At 35.5% G+C, this 22802-nt stretch overlaps 2 protein-coding genes across 7 annotated transcripts in view; one reads left to right on the top strand and one right to left on the bottom strand.

The window, feature by feature from the left end:
• The window catches only part of CCDC82 (coiled-coil domain containing 82), a 36641-nt gene extending 18524 nt beyond the window's left edge, over positions 1-18117 (bottom strand). The window contains exons 1-6 of one of the 6 annotated variants that reach the window (XM_030829384.1): positions 18032-18117; positions 15725-15808; positions 12458-12942; positions 12110-12388; positions 11417-11621; positions 1926-2018 (exon numbers count right to left, since the gene is read on the bottom strand). In XM_030829384.1, the coding sequence (XP_030685244.1) occupies positions 1926-2018; positions 11417-11621; positions 12110-12388; positions 12458-12928 (1048 nt within the window). In that variant the 5' untranslated portion in view covers positions 12929-12942; positions 15725-15808; positions 18032-18117. The other 5 variants (XM_030829378.1, XM_030829382.1, XM_030829380.1 and 2 more) reach the window with 5 other exon arrangements.
• A 69-nt stretch (positions 18118-18186) lies between these two features.
• On the top strand, positions 18187-21768 carry JRKL (JRK like). Its single transcript, XM_012495829.2, has 2 exons — positions 18187-18265; positions 18675-21768. Exon 2 carries the CDS (start codon positions 18839-18841, stop codon positions 20411-20413), a length of 1575 nt encoding a protein of 524 aa, XP_012351283.2. The 5' UTR covers positions 18187-18265; positions 18675-18838; the 3' UTR covers positions 20414-21768.
• The last annotated feature ends 1034 nt before the right edge of the window (positions 21769-22802 follow it).

Here is a 22802-nt window from a genome sequence, read left to right as displayed (position 1 = left end):
CCAGCACTTTGGGGGGCCAAGGCGGGCAGATCACGAGGTCAGGAGATTGAGACCATCCTGGCTTACATGGTGAAACCCCATCTCTACCAAAAGTACAAAAAATTAGCCAAGCGTGGTGGCAGGCGCCTGTAGTCCCAGCTACTCGGGAGGCTGAGGCAGGAGAATGGTGTGAACCCGGGAGGTGGAACTCATAGTGAGTTGAGATCACACCACTGTACTCCAGCCTGGGTGACACAGTGAGACTCCATCTTAAAAAGTTCCCTTTGTAAGCATCAAGCTTTAACATTATTTTCTGATAACAAAAAAAGCCAGATGAAAAAGCTTACCAAATTATCTTTTATTCTCTTATACAAAACTGACATGAATTAGCCCCTGAATTCCAGATAAAAGTTCAAACTTCTGAATAGGCTTTCAAGGCCATCTATAATTGACTCCATTCTACTGATCCCATGGGAACTCCTTGTGTCAACAAATCAGAATACTCTTTTCTGGCTAGGCCTTTTCCTCATTCTTCTTTAGTATGCTACACTCATTACTGCCTTTCTGATTTGGCTCATAGTATATTCTCTATATGTATCTGTCATCGTGTGCATTTAAGCTTTATTTTCTTGCCTTATTTGAAGTTTTATTAATTAATTTAGCTAATGAATTTGTCATGTTTCTTTAAATAATCACAAAGTCAAACACCTTACCATAGCTTACAAAGCCCTCCGGTCCTCAGCCTACTCCTCCAAGCTCCTCTCTTTTCCCTCTCTCCTGTCTCATTCCACTTCAGCCACACAGGCCTTCTAGTTGTTCTTGAACACAGCAAACTTATTCTTTCCTAAAGGCCTTAGCACCTCCTTTGCCCTCTGCTAAGCAAGTAATCCACGTATTACTTGCTCCCTTTGCTTCATTCAGGTTTCTGTTTAAAGGTTACCCCGAGAGGCCTTTTTTGACCAATCTAACTAGCATATAACATAAACTTTACCTTCCCTTATTCTTGATCGTCTTACCCTATTTTATTCTTTTTTTACAAGAACTAATCACTCATTGAAATCATATTGTTATATTTTGTTTACTCATTTATTGTCTGTCTCTCCCATTAGACTATTAAGTAACATGAGTGCAGGAATCTAATATGTCTTAAGTCACTGTCATATTCCCAGCCCTCAAATAATGCCTAGCTTTAATAGACATTCAATAAATATTTGTTCAATATATTGTAAATGAAATCTTATTTGGCAATTAGTTACTTAACACAATATATTTATAGTCTATTAAATGCCAGATTCTGTGCTAGATGCAAGAGAAATGGGGATATATACATATACATATATATAAATTTGCTCCCGCACTATAAGGGAAGAAAGCAAAAATACATTTTCAATACAACATGAAAAGTGCATATAAATGAGTACTATGAGTATTACCATACTCAGAATGATGGTGGCACAAATGAGAATGATAAATATTACGTGAATGGGTCATAGATAGATTCATAGTAGAAATGTTTCTATACTCACCTAAAACACCTGGGACAAAAAGGGATTCTATTCTAAGAAGAAACAGCATGAACAAAGGCACAAAAGCAGAAAACAGCATGGAACTTTTAATGAAATTCAGAGCTCAGGGAGGCTGGGTTTGGCACATGGGTATTAAGACACTCTGCTGTTTTAGGTGTTATACTGTCAAATTCACTGTTAACTCTCTAAGGGCTAGGACCTGTCACAAACTTACCTTCCACATATCTCAGATAATGAACACTAACAAGCATTTTACATGAATGGAGTTTTGATGTAGTTGATCCTACAGGGAAAATATTGGAAGGTCTTACAAATGATCCTCATTGGTTTTGTTTAATCTACATAGTTTTAAAAGTGAGGTTGTTTTAAAATTGGAAAAAGAAATAAAAACCAATTGTTTCATTCACAGTATTAACTTACCATATAATGTTCCCAGAAAAGATTTATCTAAAGCATTGATCAGAAGAGCCTTCACAACTCTTTCAAAATGAGTATAGTGGTCACTAAAAGAATCTGAAATTAATTTTAAATAAATATTAGAACAGAGCAGACAAAATAATTTCTTGAATACAATAGGTTCCATTCTTCACTGCTAAGAAATTAAAACTATAGATAGTACAAACAGCTTAATCACCCTAATTTTCTTCCTCAATGACTTGTCTAGTCATGGAGCAAATCTCCATTTTCCAAACTTATTGGCTTCCAATCCAAAGTGTCAACTTGTAATTTCAAATCTTTACTTCCCAAACTTAAGAAAACTGTTCAGAGAATATTAAAATAAGTTGTAAAAAAATAAAAATTATCCCTTGTACACTTATATTTATCAATTTGACACTTAGAGTGACAGAACAAGAGAGAAAACCTCCAAAGATAGATTAATATGTCTTATTCTGTAAAACACGTTACATATGAAATTGTCCAGGGAACTGCTACCTTAGCCAGAACCCCAACGGCTACAAAAACTTCATTTCCCTTTTCATGCTGCCCCAGATTTAGAAAACTTGTCTATTTCCTTCCCCATACCACATATTTAAGCCCACTTTCTTGCTAACCAAATCTCATACATGACATCATCTGTTGTGACAGGCCAGGCAGCGGTTAAGAGAGAAGATTCCTACTATTCTCATTACTTTGGGATCAGAGTTTACTATGACTGTGGAAATGTTCTCTAACAACCACGACCCCTTCCTTGATCCAACAGTCACTGTAGAATACATGCCCTGCTCAGGGCACCTGTGAAGACGTATTAAGGACAGACTGAGTATTTCAAGAAATACAGATGTCTGACAAGGGATTAAAGCAAAATAAGACCTATCATTAGCAACCATGGATAGATTTTGACTCTCCTTCCACTTGAAGTAAAAAGAAAGATGGGATTCAACATGGAAAACCCTCTTCATTTATATTTTAGTTACTCAAAGGGCTGTATAACTCTCTTTCAGACTTTAGGGTATGTTTTAGTGTGCATTCTTTTCTAAGTAGACACCTATAGAAGTGCTAAAGAGACAAAAATAAAGTAATACTAAAAATAAATGACAATAGCAGATCATTTGGCCATTAGCCTTTAGATGGCCTATGACCAAAGGCAATAATCATGGCCTTTAATGTATATAATATTTTCTTAAAAATCAGTAGAGCATAATTGAAAAATGAAATAATACTTCAATAGAATTTAACTTTGACTAGACTGTTATCAGACTAATATAATATTGGGCAATTTTATTTGTGTTAAAATCCATCTAAACTGTATCTATACAAGCATTTCTCAAATGGTATTCAGAGAAACTGGGACTATTAACAGATGTGTTGAGAAACAAATCAAATTCATCCCATGTGCACCTAAGTTTAACTATCATACAAATTGCATAGAATATTTCATCCTACTGAAGGTATCATTCTTGAATGTCCTTATGCCCAATGCCACTCATCTGCTACAGAATCTTGAGAACTAACTGCTGCTTTATTTCAGACCCTGAGAGGAAATGGAAAGGGCAGAGATCAAAATCATTTGAGGAGTCTTGTCCCTAACCATAAGATTCTTTTTTTATCAATGTATATCAGAATGTACTTCAAAAAAGTTAGGAAAAAGCCACCTATTTCATTATGCTTGAGCAGACTGGTGGGTAGTGGTGGCATAATGCTCCTGGAATTTCAAATTGAAAAATAATATTACTGAGCAAAATATATGCCAGGCATCATTGTAAGCATTTACATGCATTGCTTTATTTTTCACAACAAGCCTGTGGGATACTACCATTACCCTAGATCCATTTCTGGTTGAGAAAACTGAAATATAGAGAGGATGAAAAACTTTCCAAGACCAAACAGTAAGTTTCGGAACTAGGGCTGGAACCCAGTCTAACTCCAGATTTCATGTTCCTATCCCCTAGTTAAATATTGTTATACATGGTAGATTTGATATATGTCACAACACAAAATTTAGACTTGGATGGAAAACTGGAGAAAATAAAATTCAAATCTCCCATCTTAAGAAAAATGGCATTCTCAGTGACAAAATAACTTATCCAAAGTGACATAACTAGACGGAGGCAAAATAAGGCTTAGACCTCAGCTCTCCTCCAGAGCTTTTCTCATAGTGCTTTAATCCCTATACCGAATGAGTTTCTGTGGAATGTCCCAGGAATATTGTTTAAAACAATATTTTAAACATTTTAAATAAGTTTTCCCCATGACTAAAAAACTGGAAAAAGTATTAAAGAGGAAACTATATTTGTGTTTATGCATAACCTATTTTTTCTAAGGTAGTTAATCAATTTCCTTATAGTCAACATTTGGTAGTCTAATCATTCTTTGTTGATTTCCATGTATCCTTAATCACATACTAATTTCACATATATGCCAAGATTTTTTTTCAAACCATCTGCCCTTCCTACTGGTCTGGCTGTCATTCTTCAGAATTGTTTTGCAAAGTTTAACCAAAAAAATTAATTTCAGAAGAAATAGCTTCTTGTTCTACGCATATTACCTTTCAGAAACATGCTTGTCTCTCCGCTTATCCATGTTTTCTGTTCTGTTTCATAGTAAAGTGTATTTTTTTTTTAACTATAAAGCCGTACTTTTCTTCTTTTTTTTTTTTTTTTTGAGCCGGAGTCTTACTCTTGTCACCCAGGCTGGAGTGCAGTGGCACGATCTCAGCTCACTGCAACCTCCGCCTCCCGGGTTCAAGCGATTCTCCTGCCTTGGCCTCCTGAGTAGCTGGGATTACAGGTGCCCACCACCATGCCTGGCTAATTTTTGTACTTCTAGTAGAGACAGGGTTCTCTATGTTGGCCAGGCTGGTCTCGAACTCCTGACCTCAGGTGATCCACCCGCCTCAGTCTCCCAAAATGCTGGGATTACAGGCGTGAGCCACCGTGCCTGGCCTGCTTTTCTTCTCAATATTAGGCTTAGGAACTTTATTTTGGTTGCCATTGTAGATGGAATTTTTCCTGATTTTATCACTTAAGTAATTATTGTTAGTATACAAGAGAACCATTGAGATTTACATACTTACTGTGAATCTGGTGATTTTTCTGAGATCTTTTACCAATTTCAAAATAGTCAGATTCTCTTGGATATTTCTGGGAGATAAGCTTCCTGGGACACTACAGAGCTGGAGATGGACACTGTTAAAATATTCCTGGACACTATCTCTGCTTTCTCCCACAACCCCAAGGAGGATGTGGTCTTGCTAGTGCTAAATTTATTTCAAGAACCAAGAGAATGTTTACAAATATTCGCTTAGGTAAAAGCATGTAGATTCTTGATGTACTTTCTTCTGGAATGGAGGTATCAGCCTAGTATAGGAGGCAGAGGCAGAACAAGAAACTGATTTCTTTTTCTACTTTAACGTATCTCCCCTATCTTCACCCCTGTAGGGCAAAAAGAATGTGATGCAAGCTATGAAAAGATATGCTACATCTACTCCTGCTTTTAAAGTATTTATATCCCTTCTCTTAACTTCTGTATCCTTGGTTAAGTAAGTCAGAAACTTTTAGCTTATATGTGTGTACATAATATACACACACACACACACACATATTATGTTCAAATAATGTCTTTTCTTTTTCAATAGTTATATTTCTTTTGTTTTCATGTCTTGTTGCATTTTTCAAAACATCTAGAACAAAGTCAGTAGAAAATATTTTTGTCATGTTCCTCATTTTAAGTATGCTGTTGTCTCTTGGTTTAAAATACTATCATGTAAAGGACATATGTTCCTATTACTAATTTTTTAACAACTGCTTTTCTTAATAGCCAGGTATGGACACTGAATGTCACCAATGTTTCTCCTAGAATCTCAATAAATCATATGATTTTTTCTGTATTGATATATTAATGTAATATATTAATGACTTCTAATATTAAGCCATTTTTATAGTTCTAAAAAGAATGATTAGGGATCTTTTTCTTTATTCTTGTAATTACAGAAACAGTTCATACATCTGTTTGCAAAACTATTTTCATCAATTTATTAGGAATGTGGGCCTGTTTAATCTGCATAAATATGTTACGCATTATGAAAATACCTCAAGAATACTTTCTTCTATAATAACTTTGAATTCATATCTTATGTTTTCCCATCCAAAAATATGGTATGATTTTTAGTACATTCAAATTTTCTTTTACTTATCTAACTGAAGTTATACAATTTTCTTCCTTTACATTTCCATTTGTTCTGTATTTCTGCCACTCCCTCCCCCAAATTTGTGAAATAGGGTCTTCGTTTGTAGTCCTTTATTATCTTCTCCTTTATAACTAATCTTTTTCTTCTCTACCCTAGAACTTCTCAACTATCTCCTGTCATTCATGAGATTTTCTGTACTGTTAATTCTGCTATCTACTGCTTTCAATAGACTTTATTTCTGGCTTTACATTTTAAAATTTTTGGCAATTCTTATTTTAGCTAGCTCCCTTTCACCTCAAATTGTTCTCTCCTTATAACTTCTTTTTCATAGACTGCATAGCAAATGCTTTATAGCATTTTCTTGTTTCTTTTAATGAAACACTTTTCACAGTTATTTTCTTCCTCTGAGTATACCTTGACCTTATACTGCAATAAATTTCACAGGTACTTTTTACTTATCCTAGAACAAGGGAAAGTTCTAAGATTTAATATTTAACATAAATGGTTCTGAGTCTGTTCTTAGGCCCACTCTTTATTGTGTGTTAATAGAATGATTTTCTTTAATTAGTAGATGAAGACTAAGTGGATATTCACTTAGTCTAATTTCCAGTGTTCTAGCAAGGCACTAGTAGACTGAAATGTATTCTACTCTTATCTCTACTACTTGATTCTGTCACTCTGAATATATGATAGAGTACTAGATAAATAATATTTAGTATCCACAAATCTGAAGATTTTTCCTCTTTACCTGCATACAATATTTTTAGTGTGTGAACTATGTAAATGTGGCATGCAATGGACCACTGCTATTTTGTCCCTCTACTCCCTACCATATCTTTTCCAAGAACTGTAATTTCAGAATAAAGAGACACTAATAGGGATTGATAATAAAAGAATAAGACTATGACTGTCTTCAACTATGTAGCAAGAGGGAAACTACCCTGTGGTGCATCTTTCAGAGCCAAATGGCAGATAGGAAATTACAAAATGTCTTCCTATATGTTAGAATTGCTCACTTCAAAAAGGCAAGTACATGGACTACTGATTCCGATTGTCAACTGAAATATTGAATTTAAAGTTAGGAGATGTTTCTCCCAAATTCTCATATGTTGAATATGATTCGTTGGCAGGAGAATGAATCTGGGAATACTAGCCTAATTACAACTTAACCCAAGTCATAGAGTGGTGTTCATTATTCATCATATAGGTTACTGTTTTAATGAGAAAATGTAGTTTGATTTTCAAATGCAATTTTTAGAATATAATTCCCTGGCAAATTGAAAACTGTCTATATTAAATTTTATTTATTATATTTAGATATGGCATAAAATTGCTAAATATTAAAAACATCAAATCAAGCATAAATTATCACTCTAGAATATGTGAATTTCTTTTCTCTAATGTTTGAAAAAATCTGATGTCCAATATTTCTCTGAGTCTTGAACTGTAACATTCAGGAGTCTTTAGCCAATACGCTTATCTTAATCATCTACCCAACTAACAATGAGTTCCTATAATGTGTCACAAACTCTAATGGGTACTAGAAATACAGAAAAGGGAAGGTGGTTAACTATTTAGGTTTTGTTTTTGTTTTTTGGAAGTAGGGGCACCCACATGGCTTGTTTTATTGAGCTTTACTATTTTATATACCATAAAATTCACTCTTTTTGGTGTACAGTTCTATGGCCAATGCATAAAATTACATAACCAACACCAAAACAGTTCTATCACCACCCAAAACTCCTGCCTATTACCGCTTAATCGTTCAGTTTTGTTCCTATTGAGCCTGAGATGTCTGAAAGTCTGATAACAATCTTCAATAAGATAAAAACAAATTAGCCTTTATGTTCAGGAAAAATCTTGGCTAGAGATAAATGTTTGGGAATTTCTGCTTAATGACTGGACTGAAGTAATGGGAAAGAGACTGCCCAAACCCGCAAGCAAAATGAAGATAGTTGAGGATGGAACCCCTGGAAACATCAAAATTTACATGGTAAATAGTAATAGAGGCAAGGAATATTACAAACGGAAATGCAAGAAAGTGGGGTACCACAGAAAGTAAAAGAAGAGCATTCTGAAAATGAGAGTGGTCAATGGTAGTAAAGTACATGACAATAACTGGTTAATATAAGAACTAAAGGTAATTTGGCAATTAGGAGGGTATCAATATAAGTAAGAACAATTTCACTGGACTGACACAAGCAAGAGCCTGAATACAGTGCTTTGTAGAGTTACTGGGAAATGGGAACAAAAAGATAAAATTTAAAATAGTAGCTAATGGAACATGCCAACTCAAAGGAGGAAAGGCATGAACTTGGTTACAAGTTGAGGAAAAAGAGTTTGTAGGGATAAAATCATTGAAAATAAAGAGAACTGATTAGATAATAGAGCTGGATGAGAAGCTGTAATTAAGAATACACAAGATAAAATATATTGCATAAAAACGTATACATCTTCCTAAGGTAGAGATGCTCAGTATTAAAAGGAAGCCTCAGTATTTAAAGGAAGCCTCCTCATATTTACCCAAATGAGTTGAAAACTTATGTCCATAGAAAAACCTGCACATGAATGTTTATAGCAGCTTTATTCACAATTGCCAAAACTTGTAAGCAATCAAGATGTCGTTCAATAGGTGAATGGATGAACAAAACTGTGGTACATCCGTACAATGAAAAACATTCAGCGATAAAAAAAAAGGTGCTATTAAGCCACGTTTAGACATGGAGGAAACCGAAGTGCATATTATTAAGTGAAAGAAGACAATCTGAAAAGTTATATGCTGTGTGATTCCAACTATATGACAGTTTGGCAAAAGCAAAACTATGGAGAGGGTAAAAACATCAGTGATTCAGAGGAGGGAGGAAAGGAGAATGAATTAGAGCAGAGGGCATTTTGAGGACAATGAAAATACTCTGTATGATAGTGTAATGATAGATACATGTCATTACACACTTGTCAAAACCCATAAAAGGTACTAAAAAATGAGCCCTGTTGTGAAGTATGAACTACAGTTAATAATTGTAACAGAGGTACCAAACTAATAAAAGAGGTTAATAACAGGGGAAACTGTGTATGTGAGGGGGTATATTTGAACTCTGTACATTCCATTCAATATTTCTGTAACTCCAAAACTGCCCTTAAAAAAAAAACAACTAAAAGGTGCAGAGAAGCTGAAGTTCCCATATGCTAGCCTTTTATTTCCATTAATTGGCAGGAGTTGATATGAGTGCGCATCTCTCAGCAAATGTTCCATCACATTCTAGATAACCCAAAATAGGATATCTCTTAATTGAGTATCCCTGTAATTTAAATGTCCAGGTGGCAAGTGAACCAGTGCCTATTGATATAAGGAAAACAGTCATTAACTTGCAGTGTAGAGATAACTGTAACTGGTATCTCTATAACTGCCAAATTTCTTGAAATTTGATTCATATCTCAAAATCCACTATTTTATTATAAATCATGAGATATAAACCAAGTCATGTTATGCTTTATTTTAGTCAATATGGCCTTTTCCGAAATATTTGGAAAGAATGCACTCAAAGAAAAAAAAAGTATCCATCCAACACCCTGTTCCTACCAGGGTTGTAAAACATCATAAAAACAATCTTTGAAATTCTGTAGAATTATAGGAATCATAATAATAATAATTTAAATATATCCTACATTTTCAGGTTCCATGATTTATATTTTCATGTAAGTAATGTCCTATCTCTGATAGGTTTCACTGTTTGAGAGAAGCTTCAAAAAGTCTGACAAAACCAATGGTTCTCAAAGTGTTTGTCCGCAGACCCCTGACAGTGCCCAAGTCCATTTAAGGAAATCTGTGATTTCAAGTAATAACAATATTATTTATTTGCTTTTTTCACTGTGTTGACATTTTCATTCATGATGTAAAAGCAGCGATGGGTAAGGCAGCTGGCCCCTTAACTTGAATCATGGCAGTAGCATCAAACTACTAGTAATCATTACTGTCATTACTGCCATGCAATCACAGTAAAAAAGCCACTTTAAGAATGTCCTCTTTGAAGTAGTAAAACTATTAACTGTATTAAATCTTAAATCTGAAGTACACATCTTTGTAGTATTCTATAGGATGAAATGGAAAGTGCATAAAAAATACTTATACTGCATACCAAAGTACAATGGTTGTTTTGAAGGAAAAACACCTGTGCAACTGTGTGTGCTGGGGGAAAGCCTCATTTTTCACGAAATACCATTATTTGAAAGAAAGAGTGACAAGCTCTGGTTATTCAGACTTGGGAATCTGTCAGACTTTTCTCAAAAAAGAACACAGTAAGCCTGTCAGTTCAAAAAGAACAATTCACAGTGTTTTGTCACCAATGAAAACAATCAAGTTTTAAAGCAGAAATCAGAATTTTGAAAAACTTGTATGTGCTATTCTGAGCCTGACAGCTTCTCAATACCTGAGAAATATTCTCATGGGATTGGTGGTGATATTAATGAATATAATTAAAAATATATATATAATGAAATATGTCAATATTTTGGAGGATCTGTATCATCCAGTGAACGAGTATTTTCCAAATGACTGATGCATTTTATCACAAAATCATGCATGGGGAAATGATCTATTTAAACTGCAAGACAGACCAATGGTTGTAATGCAAGTACTAAAAGTTCATTTATATGGTTTTGAATTCCATATTACCTTTAAGAAAACAGTATCATTTGTCAAATTTTGGCATAGTATCAAATGAGAATATCAACAATTATTTTTAAAATACTATTAAAATACTCCTCCCTTTTCCAGCTACCTGTGTGAGGCAAAATTGTTTTCATACACTTCAACCAAAACATGTCACAACAGACTGAACGTAAAACCAGATATAAGAATCTAGCTGGCTTCTATAAGCTAGACATTAAAGATATATAAGAATGTAAAACAATGCCATTTATCACATTTTGGAGAAAAATATGGTTACTTTTCATAAAATTGTTATTTACATTAATGTAATAAATTTACTAACGATTATTTTAAATGAATTAATATATTTTAAATTTCTGAGTTTTGATTTCTACAATGGTAAATATTGACAGGCATAACTCATTGAAGTAAAGGCATGTTGGGGGTTAATAATTTTAAAAAATGTAAATGGTTCCTGAGACCACTGGAATAAACTATTAAACTGACAAGGTTATCTGAATATGAAACCACAGTTCCTAGTCAATGATTTAGAACATGATATTAAAAGCCTAATTTGATACTTGATAAAATATCATAAGAACAACTCATGAAACATTTTCTTAATATTGAACTTACAAAGAGAATTCTGTTTTACTAATTTCAGTTGTGATGTAGTCAATTTTTCTTCCTGTTGGTTTTTATTCTCTTCATCACCCTCCTCATCTTGCACTACAAAGTCATCGATAATATAATCATCTCCATCTTCATCAGATTCATAATCATCCTCTTCTTCCTCCTCATTATCTTCATCACTGCTTGGGCAAGATTCCTTTTCAGAGTCCTAATTAAATTAAAGTAAATGCTTCAGTAAATCGTGCCATTAAAATGGTATCAATATAAAATTAAAAGATTAAATCTGACAGCAAAAAAATGATCCATAGAAATTAACTTCATATTTTAAAGTTAAAAATAAATAACTGTCATATTAAATGCTGAACTTTTGAAATTATTAAGAAGAATATACCTTGGTTAAGTGATGTAAAATGTTTAAAATGGACATTAAAATTATAAGAAGTTAAAAACAAGAAAGATCATATAAAATAACAAATAGTCTTTCAATTTTAAAAAAGAAGGATGGACTGAGGCTCATGATAAAACAGTATATTACGTACAATAGTGTAATCAAACATGTTAAAAAATACTTGATTAAAAAATAAATTCTAGAATTATTGAGAAATGGAACAGACTCAGCCTTTGATTTTTATAAAAATTAAATACTTTAAGAAAAAAACTGAAAAACAATAACAAATCCAACAAAATATAACACACCTCAAAATCTCTACCACTATTGCGTCTCTGACGAGATCTTTGTTTTGAGAGTTCTTTGAGCTTCTGAAGTTGTTCTCGCTTTCGTGCAGCTAATGTTTTTTCAGGAGTCTTTTGCTCCATTTCCACTGAAGAACCTTCATCTTCAACCACTCTACGGGGACGTTTAACACCTACTTTTCTAACTAGAATATCGCTGTCATCACTCTCATCACTGTCACACATCACAGAGGACAGCCTTTTTCTTTTTCCTCGCTTGATGTCTTCTTCTTCTAAATCATCCTCTATTGTTTGTCCAGTTTGTTTGTTGAGATCATTATCCTCTTGACTTAAATGTTTTTCCTGATCATCCTCTATTATTTGTCCAGTTTGTTTGTTGAGATCATTATCCTCTTGACTTAAATGTTTTTCCTGATCTTGTAAGTCAATATTCCTATGTTTGATTTTGTTCGTTTCTTCCTCATATGTTGTGTTGCCAGAGTTAATGAGACACTTACTGTCGTTTCCTTCACTTTCAATTTTACTTAAGTTAAGCTCTCTTTCACTTCCTGGTGTTTTATTACAATCAAGTCCCTTGTTACTATCAAGCTCTTCATCATTTTCAAAACTTTTGTAATTATCAACACTTTCATCACTATCAAGCTCTTCATCACTATCAAGCTCTTCATCACTATCAAATTCTTCACTATCAAGCTCTTCATCACTATCAAGTAATTGTGAGATACTACTTCTTTTAGTTCGCCTCCAATCAACTCGAGATTTCTGCTCAGGCACGTGACTCTTGGAATTTTTCCTTGTTTCATGTCTTCTAACATGTATCATTTTCACTTAAGCTTCTACAAAATAAAGTTTTTAGGAATATAACAGTGATAACCAGATTAGAGCAATGAATGCATTTATGGTACAAATTATATTTATTTGGCTTTATTTAATGGTCCACAAATGTAAAATCACATGAAATATCTGAGTGAAGATGGCAGAACATTAATTTAACAAATAATTTACTGAATGCCTATGAAATAATTATATGAACATCTATTCTGAATTATGTTGTATGTTGTGCTGAAAGGGATACATAGAAAAATCATAGTGCTGTCCTTTAGAAGATTATTATCTATGTGTAGAACTAAAATATCTAAAACATATAATAATTAAGAAAATTTCAAGGTAATATTTAGTATCAAATGAATAACATAAATAACTGCAATAGAAGTGGAAAGATGCAGGGAGATCAGTAAGGCAAGTGCTTCACTTTATCTTGAACAGATGTGATCTGATAGCATTCTGAAGGATTCATTGTATTTGAACAGAAAGAATGAAAGAAAAAGGGATGTCAGGCAAGTAATACGGTAAGGGCAAAACTCTAGCTTTAAGAAAGAAGATGGTATGTTCAGTAAATAAGCGTGGCTTAAAACGTATGAAAAAGAGTTTTATGCTGGAAAAAAGGAGAAAAGAATAGAAAACTGAATGGGACTACCAGGATGACTCACCCTGTAGGCAAAGGATTCTGAATAGAGAAATGATATAAATTATAAAAGATCAATTTACATGAAGAAAGTTACAAAGTAACAAATGACATAAAGAAGAGAGCAGTGCAAAATTGAGAGATAATATATCAACTAAGATTGTGGCCTCTTTATACCTTAGTAAAATGGGAGTGGCTTTCCCCTCAAAGTTAAAGATACAATATAACCAACAGAAAACTTAACTAACAATCCAATAATGTAGTTAAGTGAATAAAACAAATAAGTTTCATGGCAAAGCAGAGCATAGTATTGGGAAGGAAAACAAAAGCTGTCAGTTTACCATTTAGAAAGAATGAATTCCATTAAAATTATCACAAGTATATACTAAAAGAACAATAAGTGACAGGTACGATAACTAGAAAAAAAGTAACATATGTAGTTCAGTGGTTGTCAGGGAATAGAAATATGACAATGTAATGAGACTGACCTCAAAATACACATGTTAGAGGTATATATTGAACTGACAGCTATCCTCACCAAAGAAATCACCTTATGAGGCTGATTATTCCAATATTTCCACCACAGCACAGAATATTCCTGGAGTCTTTCTATAAACCACACACTATAAAAAAAAATCTAAAAATATGAAAATAATCACACTTCATTTTTTATCCCAAACAGTGACTTTAATACCCACTTCATTCACTTGTCTCAGTTATAAAGACCTGTTAGCAGCTTGCAGAAATGAAATCCAACTTAAGAAGATGAGAATTAACTATCATTAAAAACATTCAAAAAATGTGCTGCGAATTCTGAAGGTAATTACAAAAATTCAATGCCAAAAATTTTTTGAGCAATGGGAATCTTACTGGACTATGTTTCCAGCCTTCCAAGAGGATTACTTTTTTCCTATAGATTGTGGAAGAGAGGATACAGCTCATTTAATTGTACAAATTCTGGTATGTTTATACGGCAATAAGATTTTCTGTATAATGGTTAACACCGCATGTGAAATCAGAACGGGGGCTGCCAAGATTATACAGCAGAAATTATAGTGTGTAGGATGAAATATAACTTTCATTTTTTTAAGAGATAGGTCTCATCCTGTTGTCCAGGCTGGAGTGCAGTGGCATGATCATAGATTACTGCAGCCTTGAACTCCTGGGGCTCAAGCGATCTGTTTCGATTTTTAAATTTTTTGTAGAGATGGAGGTCTCACTATGTCCTGATCTCCTGGCCTCAAGTGATCCTCCCACCTTGGCCTCAGTGCTGGGATTACAGGCATGAGCCATTGCCCAAAGTATAACCTTGTGACAGTAGTTGCTATAAAATATAATCAGCATTGTAACAGCAATCTAACAAATTCTGGTCAACAGGGCAGTCTGCTATTTGAAATTACCCTTGGGTTGCATCTTACAAAAGGCTTATATTAAAATCAGCAAAGATGAAAATTGTGTGTAGTCAAAATTACCGTTTAAAAAATCTCTATATTACTCTTAAAGCATGGTTTTGTGTACACTATACTGCATTACAATATGTCCACCCAGTTTCTCCTCCAGGTTTTAAACAGCTTACTGTTTCTTTGGTTAAGCACCACACGAACTAGACATCTTATATTTTTAAGCCGTATAGTACAAAAAAGTATTTTTAAACACATAAATTTGTGTAAGCTAAGTGTGCATATGTGCATGTGTAGTATATCACATTGTAATAACAAAGCATGGCTTTCTAATAAACCTGTTTGAACTGGGAGAAATAATGAAAAAACATTTATGAAAACAATGACAAATATGGTTGCAGTAGATATACTAAAGCAAATATGGACAGTAAAGAACATTAAAGTTAAAGATGATTCTTATTAGTACCCAAAAGCAAATTCATATACACTAGATGATTATCTTACAAAACTATAACATACCCAGAATGTCAGTTATTTATCATGAAACAGGTGATTCCTATGACAATGGTGGAAATGATTAAGAATGTCACACTATTAAAAACTTATGACTGCACAGTTAAGCCATAAAAGAAACTTTAAGTTTTTCGTGCATTTTCACATTGATTTTTAAATCCTGACGATGATCCTAGAAGGAAAATATCTATTTTTATGTGTAAATATCAAAGCCAAGGACATAGAGTTTAAATGACTTACCGAAGATCACGCAGCTTGTTAGTGACAGAGCAGGAATTAGAAACCGGGTCTCTTGATTCCCCGTCCAGTGCCACACAATGACTGCTGCCAATATCACATTTGTACAAGATAGCAAAAATTAAGCCTTTAAAAATCGTTATTTTTATCTCTCATTCATGCTGTATTTTAGTTTCAGAAAAATAACCATTAAAATGGTTTAGAGTTTACAAATATGCTTTTTAAAAAAATTATGTAACTGAATTTTACTGCACATGAGTTAGGCCAGAAACTTCTGGAAATTATTATCCACTAGGCAAGAAAAGAATATTTGCAGACTTCCCTCTATCATCTTATTAATAACACCCATCGCAAAATTTAAAGGAGTCCCCAGTGAGCCCAAAAGTAAAATTTCAAAGAAAGGTAGTCTCTGATGAGAAAAATATTTTGGAAAACTGCAGAATTTGAATGCCTGAGGCAGCATCTTTTATTTAAACAAAATAAATCAGGTTTCATTGGACCAATTGCCAAATTGCCAGGGTCTCTCATATTTCAAAATGACCATTTATCTCAGTAAGGTAAAAAATTCTGTTACTGAAAAGGAAAGACAATTTGAATATGTTTGGCTCTTCTTTTTAAATTGTAGGTAGTTTTACTATATTAGCTGGGAAGGGAAGAATGATAACGGAGGGAAAAGGTGAGTGAACCTCGGAAGAGATGTGAAGGAAAGCTAGTTTGATGGGTAAGATACCTCTTGGTCTTTAGAATCTACTCAAAAGAGAATCCGTGCTAATGAATGTTACTTCTGTATATGTTGAATATATACTTAATTTCCTGAAATGAGAATTTTATCGAGGTTCTGTAACGATACCTTACCTTTAAGCAAAGAGAAAAACAGAGACTCCAAACAGAAAGCATTAAATAAGTGAATGAAGATGATCAATACTATCACATCTTTGTATTTCATGGTTAATATAAGATGCACACACATAGCTATGTTATCTGCCAAAGAATATATATTAAAGGCAATAATCCATATTGCTTGTGTTCTTTCTCTAACACAGTACCTCTATAGCTAAAAGTACTTTGATGATGCCATTTGACTTTCTCATCAGAAGAAATATAGTTCCTTCTAAACTTTGAGGTTAATTCATACTCAAGAAAAGATTCATTCGAGAAATCACCTACTTGCTGTATAAACAATGCAGGTGGTAGTTAACACACTACAGATTTGAAAGGCAGTGGAACCCCAGGTCATTATTTGAAATTCTACCGGGAGAGATCCACTCTTGGGTGTAAAACATCACTCCTCTTTGATGTTTTCTTTTATATGGCAGTTTGGAGAGCAAAGATTAATAAGCCGAAAAATAATTATTGAATATCTACCAAAATACAAGGACCTGCTTGGAACTGTGCTGCCACCATTTCAAATAAACATGGTCTCTGCTCCCAAGGAGCTCACACTCTGATGAAATTACTAGCGACACCAAAAACAAGCCAGCATAATACACGATTTGAGGGCTACAGTGTATGATTAAGATCAAGTTGTTATCACATTGCTATGAATAAACTTATCATAGTTCTTCCATTGGCAGGAAAACAGGACAGAACATGACAGAAATAGGACATAAGAAAATGAAGAGAGGAAAGCCTATTTCTCCCACTTAGAATCACAGTCCAACAGTCCACAATTTCGCAAAGTGGATCCTGCCAGCATGATATCCGGGATAACTATATTATTCATTAAAATCCGTTAACAATGAAGGTTAATGCAGCAGGAATGAGTGGTAGACAGAGGAATAGATCCTCTCAGGAATTAACACCCGGAAGGGTGACTTTCATGATTACAAACCTCTTTGGCGGGACGCAGGAATCCAGCGCCCGCTAGCCCACTAGTCCGTCACTCTGCCTCCAGGAGGGAGGGGCACAGTAGCTAGGAAACCGGACCCTCAGGCCAGGCTTCGCGATGACGCGCGCAGGACGACAGAAACCCCCAGACCCCAAAAGGGCTCTGCACCGAGAAAACAATTACAAGGGCCTCGAAAGGCCAGAAACCCGAGAAGTCACCAACTGAGCTCCCTACATCAGTTCCAAGCACCTCCCCAAGGCGGAAATAACGGGCACCGCGCCCACTGCAGCTCAGCTGAGGAGGGCTAGAGGCGCAAAGAGATGAGGGGTGTTCTCCGGTCCACCCAAAGAGCGCCCGCGGGAATTTTTCTCTTAGCCCGCCAGGAGGCACGGCTTCCCCCGCCCCTCTAATAAACCATTAGCACCGGGAGCGCGAGCGAGTCCCAGCCGGGAGACCGCCCTGCACCGCCCTCGCGCTCTCACCTTTCAAAGCGCCTCCGCCACTGCCTCCGCCTCCGCCCCCGCCCCCGCCCCGGGAACCAGCTCATGACAAGCGATGCTCCTCCCCCTTCCGGGGACCATGGGAAGTCCCGCCTCTGGGTGGGGCGAGGGGCAGGGCCAGGCGGCGGGAGGGATCGTCTTCCGGGAGCGTGGCTAGGGGCGGAGCGACTGCCGCGCGATAGGCAGGGAGCTGTGCGGGTCCTGGTTGCAAGAGAGGTGGGGAGAGGGGCCTGGCGGGTTTTGAGGGACTGGGAGGACTGTCCTGGCTAAAGCTGGCGCGGGAAACTGGGGCTGCGCGGCGGGAGGGCCCTGCTGCTGGGGAAGGAATCTAATATATCCGTTCCCCTGAGGAAGGGTGCCAGTCCTTGACTCCTTGGCTCTTCGGCTCTCTGCCGTAACTTCGGGGTGTGGCAGGGGTTAGTGACGGGCGGTTACCCGGGATCTGGACGTGCAGGAGGTTCGTGGCCACGATGGGGGTATAGTCTTTCTCACGGCTGCTGGGGTAATAAAACACATGCCTTTAATCCGGATTATCCGCGGTGACATGGGGCCTCCGCTACTGCCCGTATAAGTTAAAGAAAGGCCTGTTCTCTCAAACTTCCTCCTCTTTCACCTTCTTCTGCAGTCTATTTGCCAGCCAACCCCAGCCCGGGAGGGGATCAGGGCCACCAGGTTGCTGGTAAGGATGAAAGACTGAGTGTAAGACTGTTAAAGTGAGACTGTGTAAGAGAAGGAAGGATTTTGTGGATTGCTACATTGTGAGTGTGGGGTGAATCCCATTACCTCGCTATGTCGGGGAAACGGAAGCGTGTAGTGTTGACTATTAAAGATAAGCTTGATATAATAAAGAAACTTGAAGACGGAGGTTCTTCCAAACAACTGGCAGTGATTTATGGAATTGGTGAAACAACAGTTCGGGATATAAGAAAAAATAAGGAAAAGATTATAACTTATGCAAGCAGTTCTGATTCCACAAGTCTTTTGGCCAAGAGGAAATCTATGAAACCATCCATGTATGAGGAATTGGACAGGGCAATGCTGGAATGGTTCAACCAGCAAAGAGCAAAAGGGAATCCCGTATCGGGACCAATTTGTGCAAAAAGGGCAGAGTTCTTCTTTTATGCTTTGGGAATGGATGGTGATTTTAACCCCTCTGCCGGTTGGCTAACTCGTTTTAAGCAGCGGCACAGCATTAGGGAGATTAACATTAGAAATGAAAGATTAAATGGAGATGAGACTGCGGTGGAAGATTTTTGTAACAACTTTCGAGATTTTATTGAACGAGAGAATTTACAGCCTGAACAAATCTACAATGCAGATGAAACTGGACTCTTTTGGAAGTGCTTGCCTTCTAGGATTTCAATAATCAAAGGTAAATGCACTGTCCCTGGGCACAAATCAATTGAAGAAAGAGTCACAATCATGTGTTGTGCCAATGCGACAGGTTTACACAAACTTAAACTTTGTGTTGTGGGGAAAGCAAAGAAACCTCGCTCCTTTAAATCAACTGACACCTTAAACCTGCCAGTCTCTTATTTCAGCCAAAAAGGTGCATGGATGGATCTTTCCATTTTCCGACAATGGTTTGATAAAATTTTTGTGCCGCAAGTTCGAGAGTATTTAAGATCTAAAGGCTTGCAGGAAAAGGCTGTGCTCTTGTTGGATAATTCACCAACACATCCAAATGAAAATGTCCTAAGGTCAGATGATGGCCAAATATTTGCTAAATATTTACCACCTAATGTGGCCTCATTGATTCAGCCTTCAGATCAGGGAGTCATAGCAACGATGAAGAGAAATTATCGTGCAGGTCTTCTCCAGAACAACTTGGAAGAAGGTAATGACCTGAAATCATTCTGGAAGAAGCTAACTCTGCTGGATGCACTTTATGAAATCGCAATGGCCTGGAACTTAGTAAAACCAGTTACCATTAGCAGAGCATGGAAGAAGATTCTCCCGATGGTAGAGGAGAAAGAGAGCTTGAACTTTGATGGTGAAGATATTTCTGTGGCTACTGTGGCTACCATTTTACAACACACCAAAGGATTGGAAAATGTGACTACTGAGAACCTTGAAAAATGGCTTGAAGTAGACAGTACTGAACCAGGCTATGAAGTGTTAACTGATAGCGAAATAATCAGAAGAGCACAAGGCCAGGCAGATGAATCCAGTGAAAATGAAGAGGAGGAAATAGAACTAATTCCAGAGAAACATATTAATCATGCAGCTGCTCTCCAATGGACTGAAAATTTATTGGATTATCTAGAACAACAAGGTGATATGATTCTACCTGATAGACTGGTAATACGTAAACTTCGAGCCACCATCAGAAATAAACAGAAGATGACAAAGTCAAGTCAATAATGTCATTTCAATTTTATTGTTCTGCTCGTTGTGTTTGTGACAAACTCTTTGCAATATGGCTTAATTTTCTTTGTGTTCTGAATTCTCAGAGTTGGTCCTGTGAAATACAGGCACAAAATGTATCTGAAGTGGTTTGAGGATTATGTGTTTTCATCATCTGTGTCTTTTGTCCTTTTATTTGTACAGATAATCAGAAGATGATACTGAATAGATATAAATTACATGTACACATGTATTCACTTTTTAGAATCTGCAATTATACCTTCTGTAACAGTGGCATTCCCTAAATTTTCTAGTGAAAGTTAGAGATAACTGAACAGACTGAAGCACTTTTCTGAAATCTTTTGCTTGATTTATGAAGGCTGCCATAGTTATCTTTTCTTGTGTTAACCATCTTAAATGATGTTTTGTATATTTTAATAGACTGATAGGATGAGAAAGATTTATATTATTAGATTTCAGGATGACTTATAATAATTCAAAAATGAAATTCAATAATGGGGAAATAATTATGAATTATAGAAATTATTTAGAAATCATGCCTCCGTTCTCTTACATTTGTGTGGGTTGCAAGCGGGGGAGATTATTCTGGAAATGAAGTAAATATGGGATGTGATTGCCAAATGAGAGAGAAACTATGGGAAAGCTGATCTATAAAGAGGCATTCTGATCAATTCATTTGTAGGAAACTGGGAAATAAAAACCTGGGGAACTTCAGGTTATTTATACAAAGGGAGTAAATAGGCTGATTTTAATTTGCTAAGTTGATCTTTTTATTATGAATTTGGTAATAGTATAGGTTTATTATTTATTCATCTAATTATATAGTACAGGCTTTGTAATGTTACGTGTGATGATATGAGCTCCCACCTTATATGGGGGAACATCATGGGAATTTGCGATTTAAAAAGATTTTTTGTTGTTTTTTTTTTTTTTAGTTTTTTTACTGCATACTCACAAATGTTGTCTATAATTTGAAAAATATTGTCATATCTGGCCCTTTGATGAGAAAAGGAAATTACAATAATAAAGTTTTATGATTTTAAATAAGTCATATGTTTGTATCCTGTTTTATGAAGAAAGCAGAAATAATTACTGAAAGTACCAGACACTAAGGAATATTATTGTTTATTATTTTAATACATATAAAAAGGGATTAATCTGCTAAAATGTAATCTGAATCAGAATTTTGATAAATTTTTTTGTAAACTAAGTATGTTTATTCAAGACATTGAAACTACTTTGCACATATGCATATTAATGTAGCTTGTAATTTAAAAGTAAAGTGTTTCCATGCTATTTCATGTTTTGGCCAAAAATTTTTAAAAAACAAATTAGAATTGTTCTCTATTAGTCACTTTTTAAAGGTTTAACTTTTTTGTTGAAATACTTAACATTTTACAGTGCTTTCTGTAGAATACTAAAACTTCAAAAGTATTTTTAGTTTTCCATAATTTCTTATTTTCATGATAGATGTATGTCTACATTTTTCAGAAGATGTGTGATGAAAGTGTTTAAAAATTGTGTTTATTGCATGAATTTCCTCAGTGTAGAGTGGGAAAAACCATCAGAAGTTAACATACATATTGAATCAGATAATGACACATTCTGCTATAAAGTAAGCTGTACATAAAATAATTTTTCTAAAATGAAAATATGTACTACAAATCTTGGAATTTCTGTCTGGATTTGCACAGTTTTTAAAATTAATCATGTCAGCCCAGTGCAGCTGTTTCATTGCCACCTAGTGGTAAAACTAACATTACTGTTAAGCTGTGTGATTTTAAACTTGAATCCCCAGTAAAAGGTTCACTGTTTTGTGGCCATAAGTGTGAATCTTGTGACTCTTTCTCTAGCCTGTAAGAGACTGCTCTTCTTTGGTTTACAGCTATTCTCTGAAATCTGCCAACACTGGTACTCTAGCCCTGTTTTGGATCCTTCTATCCTTAATTATAAAGGCTGATCAGTAGTTGTAGCAGTTGAAGCCAAAAGCTATTTGGGTTCTGTATCTGCCCCCAAAGGTGTGTATCCTTAGCTCCTAATTCCTATTCTATCACTGTCTTACCAGAGGCTGTGTTTGGCATTCTATTTATCCATTAAAAAATTTGCCATTGGCTCATGTTCTCTCACCAGTTTCACTAATTTTTTTCTCATTGATGTGCCTTGACACAATACTCTCAGAAAGCCAATGACAGTGCAATGCTTCTTACACTTCCAGTAGTCAAGAATTTTATGAGAGCAGATATACCTAATACAAGATCATGTAGGAAATTATAATGTTGTTGTTTTTTTTGAGAGATTTGGGCTTTTTTGTGGCAAGGGGGTTGTAGAAAGTTGAATTCTTTGTTATGATGAAATCCAGTAAATCAAAAATTTATTGAGTTTTACT

Source organism: Nomascus leucogenys, chromosome 15 (genome assembly GCF_006542625.1).
Source record: "Nomascus leucogenys isolate Asia chromosome 15, Asia_NLE_v1, whole genome shotgun sequence".
Lineage (NCBI taxonomy): Eukaryota > Metazoa > Chordata > Mammalia > Primates > Hylobatidae > Nomascus > Nomascus leucogenys.
This window is presented reverse-complemented; position numbering and strand designations above follow the sequence as displayed.

Bases quoted from the DNA above. Each gene is read 5' to 3' on its own strand.
- JRKL (XM_012495829.2), top strand. From the start codon at position 18,839: ATGTCGGGGAAACGGAAGCGTGTAGTGTTGACTATTAAAGATAAGCTT.